Source organism: Hibiscus syriacus, unplaced genomic scaffold (assembly GCF_006381635.1).
Source record: "Hibiscus syriacus cultivar Baekdansim isolate YM2019G1 unplaced genomic scaffold, ASM638163v2 tig00112047_pilon, whole genome shotgun sequence".
Lineage (NCBI taxonomy): Eukaryota > Viridiplantae > Streptophyta > Magnoliopsida > Malvales > Malvaceae > Hibiscus > Hibiscus syriacus.
In genome coordinates this window covers 8,656-27,357 of record NW_024063243.1, presented here as the reverse complement: position 1 = coordinate 27,357, position 18,702 = coordinate 8,656, and the positions used below count along the sequence as shown (strand labels likewise).

The window sequence follows — 18,702 nt, the reverse complement described above, 5'->3', positions numbered from 1 at the left end:
ACGTTTGAATTTTTTTATTTTTTGAATTTTTATTGTTGAATATAAATTATTCATTCGTCAATGACTATTTATTATATAAAATAAGAAGTAAATTATATATTTAATATCTTAATTATTATTTTTATTTTGTTTTGATTATTTAATTTATTTTTATAATTATATGTTACGTACATTAACATAATTGTTTGACGTGATTTTTTTTTATTTTTTTAATAATAATGTGACAGTTTGATATAATAATATATTAGTATCATCGTTAATTTTTAATAATAAATGATTAAAATAAAATTAAATTAAACGTTAAATATAATTTTAAAAAAATCGTTAAGTATTTAAAACAGAACAAAAGTAATAATTAGTGTACTGAATGTATAATTTATCCTAAAATAAGATAAGAGGTACTGAATTAACACTTGTTGATTCAGAAATTCGGCAATACCTTAGCTTATTGATTTGCTCCTTCCGTATAAATTAGTATCACCAACTTTCATTAAGGAGGTGGAAGAAAGGTGCAATCTCCTCCTCCTCGGCTTGTAGATCTATAATTACTACCGACCCTTTTTTTTTCTTCTCTTTCTTGTTAAACCCAACTTGCTTTTCTGAATTTCAAGAGAAAACGAAGAAGAAAATTACCAATTTGGAATTTAGCGACTACTTATTATGGATTTTGTGAATTCTGCTTCATCTTCATCACCATACATGTGTTCTTGAATCGGAAGCTGTTACTCAGAACCCGAGATCTTCAGCTTATATTGAAACCCTCTTCTGCTTCTTCCAAATTCATTGCTTCTTCGTCTCCCTTTAGAGAACTTGCTTGATCTTCTTCCCTTTCTTTTTTCTCTCTCTTGCTGTAGGTGTAGATGATTTTTGTTAGCTCCATTTTTTATCCAGAGAAATGTTGTCCACATCGAATTTGGTGCCAACGGCAGCTATGGCTCATCCAACATTTCCAAATCATTGCTTTATCAGGTAATTCTCCGATATTTGAACTTGTTTCTCTCTCTTTTAGAGTTCTTTTATGCTTAGTGATTGATTTTGGTAAGTGGGTTTACTATAATTTGACTGCTCGGGTACTTGGTTTTTAACATCAAAAGGTGTGGGGATTAGGATGTTTTCCTAGTAGTAGTATTAGTATAATGAATTAGAGAAGGAAGAAGGATTTGTAAGAGTAAAAAACCCCCGTGGAATATCCGTTTATTCTTTACGATCATCAGGTATGATCATCACCATCGTAATGGTCACAAGGACTTGAGGAGGTGGAGGATTAGGACCGCTGCCGCTACTCCCTCTTCCGATTCCGCTTACCCTCTTTTTTCCAATCAGATTCAGCTAACTAAAGACTCTTCTTCTTCCCGTCACAAATTTTACCAGGAGGTTGATCTATAAACGATACGTAAACATATTTTTTCTTCCATTATGGATATCCACAATACCAGTAATCGGTTTCGATATTTAGATTATATTCCATTTCCATTTTCTGATTTTCTGTTGGACTCTAATACAATCCACAGGCTCTTAAGACTGCAAGGGACAAGTTCACTCGGGAAATCTCCTTCCAGTCAAAGGATAAAGACATCTCTCTTGCTACGGTACTAATGGCTACCTGCTTATTTCCTCGTGTATTTTCGGTTTTGACCTTGTCAAATGGTCTAGCCGCTAGATATTCACAAGGTTTCACTGATTCATTGTTTATCGGTGACTGGTGAGAAGTGAGATGCTTTTGATACGTAAGTTGCAAGTTTTATTTTGTTTGGTATATTTTCTTGTAGGCTTTAATTTATGTTGCAGCTGAAGACGAGGCATTCATGTCTTTTAACCGAGAGAAGGATGCTAGCCCTCTCCTGAATGAAAGGAGAAATGTTTCTTCCTCATTGGAGACTGAAGACTGGGATTCGTTGGAGCGAATGCCTTTGGGCGGAAAGACCATACCTGAATGGCTAAGTGAGTTGGATGCAATTGCTAAAGAAGTTGAAGCAGAGCTAGTTTCAAGGGACATAGGCTGCCATCTGGTTGAAGTTTTGGAGGCGGTCAATGTGGTTCTTTTTGAACTGAGAGGCTTGACAAGATTCCCTGTTCTTGTAGATTCTAAGCATTCTTACTTACACTCAGTACTTGACTCCGGATGTGGCAGTGGTAAAGCCAATTCTATTTCCATTTTGCAATAAGACTCACTTGCTGCAAACCATTTTCCCTCCAAAATTTTCTGCAAAACATATTCTTCCTGTGCAATTCATTGTCATCATGTGAGAGTGAAGGTGGAAGCTTTGTCCAAAATTATTAGTTTCCCCCTCCTATGCACGTATCATTTTGGGTTGTCCACTAACTGATTTTTTTAACAACAATTTTGCTTAGCATAATTTACATTGAAGTTTGTCGGCGACTTGGTCTAACCATCGTGGGATCTCGTGTTGGGGAAGATTTTTTGATATGGCCCCAGATAGGGTACCCCGAGGTACTTCAATCTTGAATTTTTCTTTTTGCAGCTTAGTTTCATGGTACATTTTCAGTGATCATACTTGTAGCGATGCATGTCTAATGTCTTAACCGATCCATTGTAATGTTTTTCTCTTGGAAACATTACAAGTGAGTCTTTTCTCTTTCATCCGCTCGCTTTCCTAAGGTGACTTCAAATGCACTTCTACTCTTCTCTCTGTGGGAACTCTTCAAAGTGACTTCAGGGCACAGCTTCTTTGCTATTTGTTGGGAAATTTAAACGAGTAAATTTCCTATAACCAGATTAGTGAGAATGCGAAATAAAAGCGGAATAATAATACTCGAAATTGATAACGGAGTTCGAACAATTATACCTACGTCTTCAGACTGCTGTTGATCTTTTTCTAAAAAGAGAAAATTTACAGGTGTTTACAAAACACTCACAACTCATAAGAAAACTCTCTAAACTCTTTAGTATTGGGAGAAAGAAATGATTTGGGATGATTTTGAAGCTAGATGGGTTAGAGTATTTATAGTTGAAACTTAAGGACTAATATTGTAAATATCTTAAAGTATATGGATTAAATTTGTAATTTTTTCATTACCATTTTTAACAAAAATCTATCAAACTTTGAATCATGCACCATTCGGTGTCAAACTTTGACTTTCAACAATCTCCTACTTGTCTTCACACCTCGATCAATACAACAGCACTGAAGTTGAACACAACTTCAGTTTGTCCGTAGTCACCGTCTTTGTTAACATGTCTGCCAGATTTTGAGCTCCACTAATCTTTTGAAGTTTCAAAATCCCATCTTTCAAAAGAGACCGGATAAAATGATATCACAATTGTATGTGCTTCGTCCTGAATGAAAAGAGAGATTTTTCGCTAGATGGATAACACTTTGACTGTTACAATACAATACATTTTTCTTGTTTTTGTCTAACTCTTCCAAGAAACTTTAGAGTCAAAGTATCTCCTTGATGGCTTCCGTAACAGCGACATATTATGCTTCAGTTATGAGAGAGCAACTATCTTTGTAGTTGAGAAACCCAACTCACTGCGGTACCTCCTAGAGTATAGACATACCCTGTAGTGTTTTTTTATGTCAACATTTCCGGCTAAGTAAACATATACATAGCCTGTCAGTATCGTATCTCCACCTTTGAAATAAAATGCTTTGTTTGTGGTACCCTGTAGATATCTGAGGATCCATTTGACTGCTTCTTAGTGTACTTTGCCGTATTATTCATGTACCTATTAACAGCTCCCACTGTATGGGCAATATCTGGTCTAGTACAAACCATGACATACATCAGTCTTCTAATTGCTGAGGCATACGGCACCTTCACCATGTGTGCACGTTCTTCCTCTATCTTTGGTGACTGTTCTTTGGAGAGTCTAAAATGAACACCTAAAGGTGTACTTACTGGCTTAGCATCTTGCATGTTGAACCTGGAGAGTACTTTGGTGATATACTCAGCTGTGATAACATTAAAGTCCCCGACTTTGTGTATCTCTTAATCTCATCCCAAGAATCTGCTTTGCAGTGCCTAGATCTTTCATTGCAAACTGCTTCGACAATTTTTTCTTCAAGTTTATAATCTCTTGCATATCTGAGCCTGCAACGAGAATGTCATCAACGTAACACAATAAAATAATGAAGTTGTCGAACTTCTTGATGTAGCAACAATGATCTGCTTGGTATCTGGTAAAACCATTGTTATCCATGAAGCTATCCAACTTCTTGTACCACTGTCTAGGAGCTCAAGGCGGACCCAGGAGCCTTCATCAAGGGTTGCAAGAGCCCCAGGGGTGGCACTTGGATTAGGGGTGACACTTGTGGAGGGGTTGCTTGGGATACCCCGAGCACTATAGAGGTCCACCCCTGGATGAGGGGTTGCCCGGGATACCCCGGGCTCCATAGAGGTCCGCCCCTGTAGGAGTTTATTTTAAACCATACAAGCTCTTCTTCAACCTGCATACCAGGTTTTTCTTGTCTGCCTCTATGAAGCATTCTGGTTACCTCATATAGATTTCTTCCTCCAAATCACCATGAAGGAAAGTTGTCTTTACATCTAACTGCTCAAGATGTAGATTCTCTGCAGCTACAATTTTCAACACCAGTCTGATTATATACAGTTTCACGACTTAAGAGTGTAGTCAATACATTCTTTTTACTGAAAACCTTTGACAACCAATATTGCTTTGTAGCATTTGCTCCCATCGTGCTCTTCTTTGATCCTGTAAACTCACTTGTTATGAAACGTTTTTTTGCATTGTGGTAATTCAGTTAATCTCCACGTCTGATTTGACATAAACGAGTCCATCTCATCTTTCATGGAAGACTCTCACTTGACTGAATCATTCACCTGCATTGCTTCATCATAGCATTTTGGTTCACCATTGTCAGTCAGCAACAAGTAATGCAAAAATGCGAATAACGCTGGGTTGATTTAGGAATTTTGGAGGAGCGTCTCAGTTCTGGTGTGCTTGGTTCTTCTTCAACCACTTCAGGACTAATATGAATATCGTTTCCAGAAATCTCTTCAAACTCAGCAAATTTCTTTGTTTCAGCTTCGGTATTGGAGCTACTTGATTCTATGGTTGACATGTCTTTGTACATCACATTCTCATTGAAAATGACATCTTGCTTCTGATAATCCTTCGATTTTCATAGTCCTAAAAATAGTAACCAAACTCATCACCACCATAACCAACAAAGACACATTTGTTGGACTTAACATCAAGTTTGCTTCTTTCAGCAGAATTTATGTGTACATAAAAATACAACCAAACACTCTTAAGTGTGAAAGATTTATTTTTTTCTGCTCCAAACTTCCTCTAGTATTCCACCAACCAAGGGAACTGAGGGCCCACGGTTGATCAGGTAAGTTGCAGTGTTGATAGTTTCAGCCCATAGTAATTTGGACAAACCGACATGTATCCTCATGCTTCTGGCACGTTCATTCAGAGTTATATTCATGCGCTCTGCTATGCCATTCTGCTGCGGTGTCATGGGAACTGTTGTCTCCATCTTGATCCCATTGTTTAAGCAAAATTATCTGAATCTACTATTTTTGTACTCTCCTCCATTATTAGACCTCAACCGCTTGACTTTTAAACCAGTCTCATTTTCCACCATAACCTTCCATTTTTTGAAGATATCAAAGACTTCTGATTTCTTTTTCAAAAAATAAATCACACATTCCTTGTAGAATCATCGATGAAAGTGACATAATATAGTGAGCCTGCAAGAGATAGAACTGGAGATGGTCCCCATACATCATTATGAACCAACTTAACTTTTCAGCCTTGGGTGTCTTGCCAATCTTTACAAAACTGATTTTCTTTTGTTTGCCAAAGATGCAATTCTCACATAGTCTGACATTTATACTCTTTAGATCCGGCAGCTTCCCTTTTGACAAAAGTGTCTTCATCCCTCTCTCGCTCATATGGCCAAGCCTTTGGTGCCATATGTTTGATTTTTCATCTGCTACTGCAATGATATTCTCTAAGTTTGAGGTTACATAGAGAGTAACAGTCTTCTTACCACGAGCAATGACGAGTGCTCCTTTGGTAATCTTCCATTCATAGCCTGAAAAGGTTGTATTATATCTTTCTCCATCAAGCTTTCTTACAGAAATCAAATTTCTTTTAAGGCCAAGAATATGTCTCACTCCTTTCAGCTTTCAGATGGTCTGGTTTGGCAATTTTAATCGGATGTCTCATTTTTCAAAGATCTTCAAGGTTTCATTGTCAGCTAGATGAACTTTCCCAAAATCACCACTGACATAGCTCTCCATGATTTCTTGACATGGGTGGTGTGGAAAGATGTCACTAAATCCAAGATCCATGATTCAATCAGATGTTGACGCTTAGAATTATGGCATCACCTGTTTCCTCTATTACGTTGGCAGATTCCTGAGCGCCAGTATCTTTCTTTGATGCTCAACAATCTCTTTTAAAGTGACCCTTCTTGCCGCAATTATAACAGTTAAAATATTTATTTTCCGTTCTTGATTTTCCCCTTCTAGATTTCGATCTGTCACGATTTGTATTTCTTTATGAAGTTCTCCCTCTAGACTCCGTGTGCAAGGCTGAGGAGCTTGATGCTTCACCCAATTATCTCCGTCGAATTTCTTCACTCAATACCAGATCTCGAACATCGTCGAATTTCAATTTATTGTTTCCCGACGAGCTGCTGACTGCTGTAATAGTAACATTCCAACTGTCTGGTAGAGATGATAAGAGAACTAAAGCTCGAACTTTATCATCGAATTCAATTTCTACGGAACTCAATTGGGTTGTGATTGTGTTGAGTTCATTTAGGTATTGAGCCACTGATTCCTTTCCGCCATCTGCAAATTGAATAATTGCCTCATCAAGTGAACTTTGTTTGAAGCCAATGTCCCTCCCGTCGTAGTTTTTTCCTTTGCTATGTTGAAAGCAACATTGCAGGATAACGTCAGTCAGATAACTCCGAGGGCTTGTCTGTCGAGAAGAGCTCAGTCTTCATCCTTCATGCCCTCTGATTGCTTTCCTGAGAGAAGCTATATAGATTTCTCTGGTACAGAAAATCTTCAATCTGCATCTTCCAAAAGTCAAAGTCCGCACCATCGAACTTCTCAATTTTCACCTTCTCTTCGTTTGCAACCATCGCTCCTACTCCAATCTGACTTCTTTTGGATCGTTTCTGACAATTCTTGCCAACTACCGTGTATTAGAACCAATGTTTTTAAAACCGGACCGGACATTGAACCGGTGAAGGTACTGGTTCACTGGTTTAACCGGGTTCAACCGCGGTTGAACCAGATTTTATATAAAATAATATTTTTTTAATTTTACATAATATTCAAAGTAATATTAATATATATGTAACACTTTTTTTAAGTTTACAATATTAAAATGTATAAAAATATCACAAGTCATAACATATATAAATTTAAAACCATAAAATCAAGTAAAACAAAATGATTCAAATCAACTACAACATAATATTTAAGGTAAAACATATTAAATAATAAATATAATTATATGACTATAATAAAAAAATAAAATTGGGGCTTAAAAAATCATAACAAATGATGTCATTTGGTTTAATTTAAAAAAAAACAATCCCACATGGCTAAGAAACATAGAAGAGCATCCCAACTTACTTCTATAAATAATAGAGGTAATTTGACATTCAAAATCATGGAGTCTTTTGCTGAGCACAGAGCGAATTATTCTTTCGCTTTAATTGAGCTCAAATTTTAGGCTTCAATCGAACTTCTAAAATTTTTTTGAGTTCGAGCCTTTTCGAGTTTAAGTTTTAATATTATATTTCGAGTTCGAGTTGAACTTGATAATTTTTAGCTCGTGAGTTTTTTAGTCGAGTTGAGCTTACTTTTAAAGTTTTCGAGTTCGAGTCTAGCTAAACAATACTCGAATTTGACTTAGCTCGTTGAACAAACGACGTCGTTTGGTTTAATATTTTTTTAAAAGAAAAAAAGTGAACCGGCTGTTCAAACCGGTTTTGCCAGTTTTCAGCCGGTTCACCCCGGTTTTATCGATTTTCAGCCGGTTTACCGGTTTTCAGTCGGTTCATTGCCAGTCCAGTTTTGTGAGGTAACCGGACCGGACAGGCCACCGGTTCACGGTTCAACTGGTTAAACCAGCCGGTCCGATCCGGTTTTGATAACCATGATTAGAACACCTCCATCGACAAACTCGTATCGCTGACCAAATTTTACTATTCACTAATTCATTATTCACGTGAATAGTAACATCGCAAAAAAAACGACAAAATTTACCACTAAAAGCTCTTGATACCAGTTGTTAGGAAATTTAAACGAGTAATTTTTTATAACCAGATTAGTGATAATACGAAATAAAAGCGGAATAATAATACCCGAAATTGATAACAAAGTTCAGTCAATTATGTCTACGTCTCCAGACTGCTGCAGATCTTTTACTAAAAAGAGAAAATTTACAGGTATTTACAAATCACTCACAACTCACAAGAAAACTTAGTATCATTTTATCCGGTCTCTTCTGGAATATGAGATTTTGAAACTTCAAAATATTAATGGAGCTCAAAATCGGAAGACATGTTAACAAAGACGGTGACTACGGATAAATTAAAGTTGTGTTCAGCTTCAGTTGGCATACTAGAGTAACAAGACCAGAATGCTGCTGCATTGATCGAGGTGTGAAGACAAATTAAAGTCAATCTTCAAGTGGAAGATTGTTGAAAGTCAAAGTTTGGCACTGAATTGGCACCGAATGGTGCATGGTTCAAAGTTTGACAGATTTTTGTTGAAAAATGATAATGGGAAAATTGTAAATTTAGTCTATGTACTTTAGGGTATTTACAAGATTAGTCTTTAAGCTTCAACTATAAATACCTTAACTCATTTAGTTTCAAAATCATCCCAAATCATTTCTTTCTCCTAATACTAAAGAGTTTAGAGAGTTTTCTTGTGAGTTGTGAGTGTTTTGTAAACACCTGTAAATTTTCTCTCTTTTATCTTTAGTAAAAGATTTGCAGCAGTCTGGAGACGTAGGCATAATTGACCGAACTACGTTATCAATTTCGGATATTATTATTTCGCATTCTCACTAATATAGTTATAGGGAATTTACTCGTTTAAATTTCCCAACACTATTGTCAATGGAAGATGTGTGGAGGACCCTAGATCAATGGCATCATATTTAATTAGTACTTCACTTTTAGGGCTTGAGATAGCTACCAACCGTGATATTATTGGCATTGCATTAGCCAATTTGATTGTAAGTCCTAAGCCTTATCATCAAGTTGTACAACTAGTTCTACATTCATTAATTTATTCTAAGCTATTAGTGCCTCAAAATTTTTCTAGATTTCTTTCCTACATATGAAATAAACTAATTAAAAACAATTGCAGGGGCTTCATTGGAAACATGCTTCAAGATCAAATCATGGATTGATGCTGACTTCTCCTCTTAGGCATGTTCATAATGCCAGTGAGAAAACTAACATGATTGATAAATCCAATGTCCCTTTGTTGCGCCCGCAAGATCTTAGGTGAGTTTGATTTATTTTTATGATTAGTAGCGTAACTTTCTTCCCAAAATCTGCCTTTCTGCAACATTTGTTTTCTTTAGCTGCCACTCAACAATTTCATTATGCGTTTGAAGCTGATAGTAAAGGCTGTGCTCTGCAAGTTAGTTTTAGTTTTTGTATTTTTGTCACATTCTTTTCAATTATAACTGTAACCTTTGTTTCTCTTTTGCTCTGATGCTTGGTGGTGGGATAGGCCTTTATTCCACTTAATGCTTGACTGGTAAGGAACTGTAGTATTGGAGATCGCTCATCGGCGAACTTTTTACTGTCAAGAACTCTTAATCCTCATGCATTTTGTAGAGAAGACACTTCTTTATGATTTGTTGTATTTTAAACATATTTCCTTTTATATATATTTTCACACTGACAATGTTAATGCCTTGCTAATTTGGTAGGAATTTGATTTGTTGTGCAAAGCACCTCTAAGAGTGGTTCATAAAATTGGTTTCCAGTAATACCATTCTTTAAACTACATAACATGTTTGCTTCATGCTGATGAGATTGATCTTTGTTTCGAGTTTATTCTCGGTACTTCCTGTAGTATTGGTGTAAGGTCAACTGCAAAACTTGTGTCTAAGTCGTGCTTGAAGGCAGGCTGTTAATTCGGTTTATACTATGCAAGCATCTTCATAAATGGTATGCTAAATGAGACGAGTTTCTTCGCAGGCTGGCTATCATGGCTTCAGAAAGATTGTTGATACTGCAGCCACATAATTGGGCGCTGAGGAGAGACCATGGAATGATGCTGTATTATAGTAGGTATGAATTCCGAAAACTCTTAGCTTTTTTAAAAAAGAGGGTTTGGGTGGTGGATGGAACTAAATTTGACAACTAAAATAATGTCAGGGAATATGGCAAGGCAGTGCAAGAGCTTAGCATTTGCATGGCCTTTGCTCCTGAAGAAGAGGCAGAGATCCTTGAACCATTTGTCGAGAAGTTGCATTTAATGCGGCTGGAATCGTTGTGGAAGTCGTTGGGGCATGCAGGTCGACTGACAGTTCCTTGAGTTTTGAACATAACCAACCTTCAGTCCTCCTCTATTTCAGTTTAGAGGATGAACCGATGAACTCCGAAATATAGAATTATGGATAGGAGATGTAGGCAAATCCCAAGTTGAATTTGTCTTGAACACACTAAACAAGGGAAGCTGTCAGTCTACCCCTTCATTTTACGGTGGCTTAATTGTTAATGAGGAAACAAATTATTAGTCGAAATGGCCACTTCTTATGGTTCTCCTATGTTATAGTTCCACTATTATTCTTTAAACCGGAAGCTTCTGCAAACCAATAAAAACAAGTGCAAAATACATCTAAGCCAGTTATTAGTTTCTATTTTTTAAAAAGTTCTAATTTAATTATTCAATTAAAATACTACTACAAACATGCTATTGATAGTTAAATATTAGTTAGAATAGTAATTTGATGTTGCTTTATAATAAAATGTATTTATCTAATTGTTATTTTAGTTAGATGGAAACGTTAAGTTTGACATCTCAAAAAACGACTAAATTGATGAATTTTTAAAAATAAGGGTTAAATTTATTTAGTTTAAATTAGTACTAAATTGATAGAATATATAAGCTTTAGGGATTAAAATTATTATTATATAAATTAGTCTGAATATTATTACATACAGGTAGTAGTTAAATTAGGACCGTGACTGCCCCTAATTTAGTGGAATGGATTGAGGATTAAACATCATCAATTCATCCTTTTGCCTACATATCCTATCCTGGTACTTGTTCATTTTTGACATGGGTAAAAATTGACCTGCTTGTTTAATTAATCATGATAATTGTGTATTAAGATTGTGCCAACCAAACTAGATTAGGTAACTAAAAGTTACCCTTAGCTTGGGGTAAACTGATGGGGGGGGACTGATTGGGATAAGCATGAATTTCCTCTTCTTCTTGAGAAGCTCTTTACTCTTCTATGGCTGTCCCAGATTCACTTGTCATTTCTGCTGTTCTAAGATTACAAGGGATAAACGTGAAGCTGTTCTTCTTAGGCTGCAATTAAACCCAAAAATAAATGTTTAAAGGTTCAATTTTTCTGTAATTAATACAGCTAGGTGGTATTTATCCAATGTTTTAAACACCTTGTACCTTCATCTGCTATGGTGCATGCAGTATACACAAATAATGACCACACATATACATATATCTTCTAATTATTGAATGATCCACATGAGCCTGAGAGGAAAGAATATTTGTACTGCGCTCTACGGCACCCTGCGGGGCAGCCTCACGGATGCCACAATGTTGAGATCGGGTGATTTCGCGTCCATCACCAAGAACCTCGACTCCCCTGTGTTTTCATTGTGGACATAAGAGACCACATATCCATCGTCCTCGTCTGCCTCTGGATTCTCTGGTTCCTTGGCTACAAAGAACGGTTCCCCACCAAAGCAACCTGGCCCGTACATTTTGCTTGCCACCGTGCACTCTCGCCGCTCTCCGTTGGACACATCCAATTTCACCACCCCTGCTATTTTCGGCATGGGGTTCCCTACAGCAGCATACATATATTTGTTCTTCTTGGCAACATAAGTCGGGTTCAATACTGCGAAGTCAAGATTTCTTGCCGAAACTGGATGCCTTGTTACTATCCCTGTTCTTAAGTCGATCCTCACCTTCTCAACTAAAGCATGGACCAGCTCCATTCTCTCCAGGGTATGTTCTACTGATAGAATGTTGGGTGCCAGCAAGACTATGGCGTTCCCATCATCTTCATCCCATGCATTGATGGCGTGTATTAGGTTGAATCCAGGCACATCGAACCACCTCATTCCAGACTCGTCTTTCGCGTATCGAGGGATGACTCCGATTCGAGGTACTTTAGCCGGGTCGGCACCCACCAGAGATCCACCACCGAAGATCATGTCCATGGGGTTCATTCCTATCTGTATATCGGCAAATATTGCGTACTTGTTTGTAATTGCAAAGTCATGGAGAAAAGACGGGCGGGTCATGGAGAATATAGGAACGTCTGGTTTCTTATTTCCATTAGCATCGAAGTAAAAATATGTTAGATATGGTGGCACAGGGCCATATCGGAAAGCAAAAGCCTCGCCGGTGTCGGCGTCGATCTTCGGGTGAGCAGTCATGCTCATGAACAGTTTTCCATCAAAATCAATGCGACCCAATGTTTCTATATCCCCTGTGGATGTTAAGCGAATGGAATAAGGTAGATCTGACTCACCGAGTGCGTAGAGCCGGTTCCCAAAAAAGGCCAAGCTAGTGTTTGCAAGGCCAATACCGTTTGCAGGATTGAACTCGCCGGTTAGAATCCTAACGGCGGAGAGAGCACCGCGTGTTGCAGCGGCCGTTAGGCCGTTAAATCCTGAGAAAACATTGGGAAGAACCGGAGAACCAATTTGTTTTTCAACGGAGTACTTGTATGTCTCGACATATCTGCTGCACAAAGTGGCTTTGCCGTCGGAGATTCGAATGGAGTGAAGCATTCCATCACCATCGAAGAGGTGGTAGGGTCCCCTGGGGAGGAACTGAGGGTTGGGGCCATTACGAATGTATGCGCCGTCGAGGCACGGCGGGAGTGATCCTTGTATGACTTCACACGGCGTAGGAGGAAGCTCATCGACGGGAGCGAAGTTGTGGGACAGGACGTGCCTGGGGTCGACTGAAGGCCGGATTGGAGGGTCTATAAAGTTGGTTATGATGTCGTCAAATGTGTTGAAGATCACAGTGGACAACTTCGGCTCTACTCTTTTCTTAGCCACGGCCGACGGAGAAGCATATGATGGCGGCGTTGGTGGTGGAGGCTGAGTTTTTGGAAGTTGGAGTGGTGCTGTTTTGGTGGTGGTGGTAGTGGTCGTTGGAGCCTTTTCTTCAATTCTCACGGAGGAAATGCAACGGCGAGGAACATAAGATGGTGGGGAAGTAATAGATCTGGTGACGGTGGCCGGAGACCGGAGTTTTGCTTTAGGCGGTAATGTGGAGAGAAATGAAGGAGAAAAGGTGTCCATCACTGTAATATTAGAATTGTGAACAAACAATGCATGCTTTCGCCTTAATCCATCATGGTAAATATATACACACACAACGTAAAGGCAATACAAAGATATTCTGCGTTAAATGATTTATTTTTGAGAATATAATTATTTATAATTTTTTTAAAAAAAATCAAAATTTTATTTCAGTATTTAGATGGAGTGAATCATATAATGAAAAACACCTGCCCAAGCCCCTTCTCCACACTCCAATAATATCTTTTGAAATTGGATGGAGAAACAACAAATGTAGTAATAAATTTATAATTTGGATGTGTAAAATTGAATATATTTAATTTAAATTAAATTAATTAAAAAGCTAAATATCATTAATTTTAAAAATGCTTTTAGATTACAAATAAATTCCGGTATATTTTTGGGCACTTTATTCCCCGAAGGAGCCAGCCAGCAATGGCTTCAAATTTCATGTTCACTGTTCAGTGCAACATATCCTTTATGATTGAAACATTTTAATACGGTGGAACTTACAACACCTTTTACCTTCCCTTTATGCTCGGTTAAATTAGTGAAATATTTTTTAAAAAAATTAAAAATAAAGTTTTCGAAAAATTGTTTAAAAAATAAAATATTTTTATAATAATTGGTGTAATCATCTCAATCTTGTATTGAAAAATTTGGGAGGAAAAAAATGTGATAGTAGAATGTCAGAGTCACCGACAGTTATAAACGAAAATACTACTCCATAAGAATCAATTTTAAATATAAAGAAAATGGTAATGAAAATGGCATACAAATTTGTAACATTGTTTTTTCAATAATTTTATGTGATCTTCTTCTTTCTCTTTGATATTTATTTAATCGACAGCGACATCAAGTTTAATGTTAGTTATCGACCGTCGGAGTATAATAGTTCTTTTATTTTTTAATATTATATATTTATGTTTTTTTTCTTGAGTCTTTTTAATTCTGAATAAGCATCTATGTCATTGTGATATGTTTTTTCTATGCTATTGTGGCACGATCCTCATAATTTTCGGTACGTTTTTTCGCATACCTTTACGGTAGTTTGGTTCTCGAACAAAAATCATCACGACATTTATTTTCTGATTGGTTAGTCGGTGGTCACGTATAGTCAGATCCCTTCTTTTGGTAAAAGGTTGTTTGCCGATATAATCAGAATTGTGTAGCGAAACATTCTGCCAGATTATTCGGTTCGCTCTCTACTCCTTTATCACTTCGTCAAGCATCTCATTGACAGAGACAATGAGTTTGTATAAAGGTTATTGAGTTTTGATATTTGTCGTTATTCTCAAAGAAATGTTTTAATTTTTTTCGTATTTTTAGGTTTATTATTTACTTTTGTTCGAGTATTTTGGTGACCATTGTCTCCAAATTTATCTCTTTATTATAATGCGTTGTAATTTTAATTTATTCTATTATTAATAAAAACTAGTTGCTATTGTTAAAAAATATATATATATAAAGAAAAATTTTATTCGAAAATAATCATATGTATTATGGGTCTTAAGAAAAACAATAAGAATCAATTTTAAATATAAGAAAAATTGGGAGGAAAAAATTGTGATAGGAGAATATTTTTATAACATAGATTCAGACCAAATTACAAAGGCATGCAAGTAACGTGCATTTACGGGTCTTAACCCTAAAATCACTTAATAGAAAAAATGTAAAAATTATATAAAAATAAGAGTATGATAGCATTAGTCAAATAAAGCATCATCAACAACATACCATTGCATACATGCTGAACAAATACATTATGATTATCATAAGTAAAATATAATGGTGAGCGATTGATGATAGTCTAATGAGCAAGAGCGAAAATAATTGAGGCCACAACATACATAAATGGATCACTCTGACATCCACGAGCACCAAACATAGAGAAGGCAAACCTGAATAATATCCAAAGCTGGAAAATTAAAATCAATCCCTCCTTAACAATAGTTTCATCCAATACATATCTAAAAACCAACGAAATATCGTATACAAATGAATGAAGAAGCCAAACATCTAGAAAAAAGCAACCAATAAATATTGTAGAACTACGAAACAATAAGAAAAGTAATGAAATATAAATCTGTCCAAAAAAACATCATTATTCATGATATCCTTGTAACGCCCTAAATTATGGGTTTCGAGTTTATTCGTTTGGGCTTAGGAATGATTTTACCTTAATATATAAAGCTTTGGACCCAAGAGGTTTTGATCTGGGCTTGGGATGAGCCCAACTAGCTTAAAAAGGGGATGATTTTAATCATGCATCAAATATGGTATGACTGTGGGAAATTAAGCCATTTTTCAAACCAAAGACTGAATCTTATTTATTTGGGATGATATCAAGTCTGCACCAAGCTCCTCTTTTTCATCCCTTTGTTGTTTTCTTCCTCTCTATTCCTTATCTTTTTTTCCTCCAAAGATTATACAAAGCTTTGAACTTTAAAGTTTCAAGTAACCTCTGAAGCAACTAATGTAAGAACTATAATCTCATCATTCCTAGCTTCGGTTCAAGCCCCTAAACATAAGTTTTGGTTGAGTTTTCAAAAAGTGGGTTTTAGAGGGGTTTATGAAATTCAAGAATTTCAGTCAGTCTTTGGGAAGTTTCGTGTTGTAAGAAACATTTCTCGTGTTTCCTTAAGTTTAAAATGAGTTAACAACTCATTTTCATGGCTTTGATTAGTGTAAGAGAAAAGGGATAGCTCAAAGGCAAGAGTCAAGGAAAAGTTAACCCTTGGGTGATTCAAGGACATTTTTCAGTCACCAAGCTTCAAGGTAACATGATTTTAACTTGTCCATACCACATGTAGTTCATTAGTGTGCATAAATGGTATGTTTTGTTCATGCAGGCATGTTAGAGAGATTTCATGGCAATATTCATATTGTGTGTTATATGCATGAAAGATAGTTCTTTTTTTTTTACTTCTAAGACCTTAAATAAGACTTTAAAAACGTTTATTAGTCTTAGGGGAGTGAATGGGTGAGTTTGGGTGTAAATTCATGCTCAAAACATAGAATTCTGATTTGTGGGTACTGGTACTTGAAGAACAGTATCGATACTATTCTTCGTGAAAGGCCAAAATCAGGCCATTTTGTAAGGGAAATATCGATATTCCCTATAGAGGTATCAATACTCGGGGCCCAGTATCGATACTCAGAGGGTTAGTATCGATATTGAAGTATTTTTGAAAACATCAAAGCTAAATTTATTATCAATACTCATGGGGTATCGATACCCAAGGTGGGGTATCAATAGGGGTCGGAATAGGCCAGGCCAGGCCAGGCTTTAATAGGCCTGAGCCTGGCCTACGATGAATTTTGTAGGCCTGAGCCTGGCCTGTAGCCTGTCAAAGGCTTTTATTTTGGCTCGGCCTGGCCTGTTTAAAAGCTGTTTCATAATAAACATTTAATATTCATTTGATAGTTATTTTTACTAAAAAATAACACACATTCTATAATAGGTTAAACAAACCCTTAATATATAATTTGGTTTAATTTTTAATCTAACGTTAATTTAGTTGGACACATATATATTGGTACCCAAAAAAATAATATAAGTATTTTAAACACTAATTTTATCCCACATATCTGTCTGTACAGTACCTCTTAATATATAAGAGGCAAAAGTTATGCTCAACCTGAGCTAACATGGCCCCATTATGTTTCAACTTTCTCCAATTTCCATTATTCATGTTATTTCACTTTTCCAATAAATCCAACTTGTTTGTGTCAATTATAATATTAATATTTTACAACTTGTGTGTCCAATTATAATGCAAAATCAGAATCACAAGTTCATAACATGCATGAATATAATATCTTATTCGATAAAACTTGCGTGAGCCAAACAACAACGCCCATACTTTGTTGTTCCCCACGCAAGCACCTTGCCCGAAAGCAGCTCTCATATTTTGTTGTTCCCCACGCCACACCATTCCCAACAACAACGCCCATCCCCTGCCCATGTTTGGCATCACCGAATGCTTAATAAGGCCAGCCTATCAGGCTTATAAGGCTTAATAATAAGCCTAAGCCTGACCTATTTAAATTAATAGGCTTTTAAAAAAGCCCGAGCCTGGCCTTTTTATTAAATAGGCCAGGCTTTATGTAGGCCAGGCCGTATGCCCCTGTAGGCCGGCCTGGCCTATTCCGACCCCTAGGTATCAATACTACCTCCCCATAAGAGTATTGATACCCAAGCATTTTTCAAAACATCGAAGTAAATTTTGGTATCGATACTTGGGTGAGTATCGATACCCAAGGGGTGAGTATTGATACTGTTGGCACATTATCGATACCCACAATGATTTTTGACAATTTTGGCTCAATTAATTTGGGTGATCGGGCTTGGGTGGTTTGAGTTCGTATAAGCTACAAGTATTCAATACAAGTGAAAACAAATAAGACTTCTAATTTCTCACCTAAAAATCAAGCAAGATAGGAAGACATAAGATTTGCCTTGTGTGACACTCAGGAAATGATTTGGACACTCGAGTTACTCTAGCATTATGACGATTGTTATTTATTTGTAAATATCAGGATATTTCTTGATGGTACGCATAAATGTACGTAAATTTCGGGTCATACCAGTACGGATTTTGATGCTCATAAATTCTGAAATCACGCCTTATGTTCGACTAGGTTCAAGATGTGAGCTTTCGATGCACATAAATTATAGACCTTACCTCGACCTCTCGAGGATTCGAGGTAGACTAAGGGTTATAAGTTCTTATGCACATAAATTATGTTCTTACCCTGAAGCTATCACGTTCTAAATAGGCTAGTGTGTTGTCTGAGATGCACATAAATTCCTCCGACCACACCACTTGGCATATCCCATATTTTTATGTACTTATGCATGTTTATGATCTAGCACACCGGCATGTTCATAATGGGTGCATGTTGTATTACATAGTTATTCTCGTGGCATTGAGCTTGTGAGCTCAGCGTATGGAATGTGTTTCTGTGCGCAGGTTAGTAGAGGGGATCGTTGAAGAGCCTATCGCATCTTTACATTCCAGACCATAATATTTATAGAGTATCTCTTGAGTCTATTTTAGAGGGCATGTATTCTATATGTACCTTGTGTATTTGAGGCATAACTCTATTTTGATTTAAAATTATATGGTCGTATTGTACGTAGTTTGAAGGACTCATATATTTTGTAAATGTTGAATTTGATTTCCGCTGCAAT

The 18,702-nt window shown here is 36.6% G+C and overlaps 3 protein-coding genes and 1 long non-coding RNA gene across 4 annotated transcripts; 2 read left to right on the top strand and 2 right to left on the bottom strand.

The window, feature by feature from the left end:
* The first annotated feature begins 672 nt into the window (after positions 1 to 672).
* Positions 673 to 2,482, top strand: LOC120174325. The gene is made up of 5 exons (XM_039181216.1): positions 673 to 969; positions 1,215 to 1,374; positions 1,512 to 1,589; positions 1,770 to 2,133; positions 2,340 to 2,482. The coding sequence occupies exons 1-5, from the start codon at positions 896 to 898 to the stop codon at positions 2,465 to 2,467; spliced, it is 804 nt and encodes a 267-aa protein (XP_039037147.1). The 5' UTR covers positions 673 to 895; the 3' UTR covers positions 2,468 to 2,482.
* LOC120174327 lies at positions 875 to 9,705 on the bottom strand. Its single transcript, XR_005521163.1, has 2 exons — positions 9,675 to 9,705; positions 875 to 1,000 (listed from the first exon to the last, which is right to left on the bottom strand). It is a non-coding gene; the product is annotated as an uncharacterized LOC120174327 (long non-coding RNA).
* On the top strand, positions 9,066 to 10,687 carry LOC120174326. Its single transcript, XM_039181217.1, has 4 exons — positions 9,066 to 9,208; positions 9,343 to 9,482; positions 10,188 to 10,280; positions 10,368 to 10,687. Exons 1-4 carry the CDS (start codon positions 9,119 to 9,121, stop codon positions 10,525 to 10,527), a joined length of 483 nt encoding a protein of 160 aa, XP_039037148.1. The 5' UTR covers positions 9,066 to 9,118; the 3' UTR covers positions 10,528 to 10,687.
* Positions 10,688 to 11,535: 848 nt separating this feature from the next.
* LOC120174336 (probable carotenoid cleavage dioxygenase 4, chloroplastic) lies at positions 11,536 to 13,540 on the bottom strand. Its single transcript, XM_039181227.1, has one exon. It carries the CDS (start codon positions 13,503 to 13,505, stop codon positions 11,742 to 11,744), a length of 1,764 nt encoding a protein of 587 aa, XP_039037158.1. The 5' UTR covers positions 13,506 to 13,540; the 3' UTR covers positions 11,536 to 11,741.
* Positions 13,541 to 18,702: the final 5,162 nt, after the last annotated feature.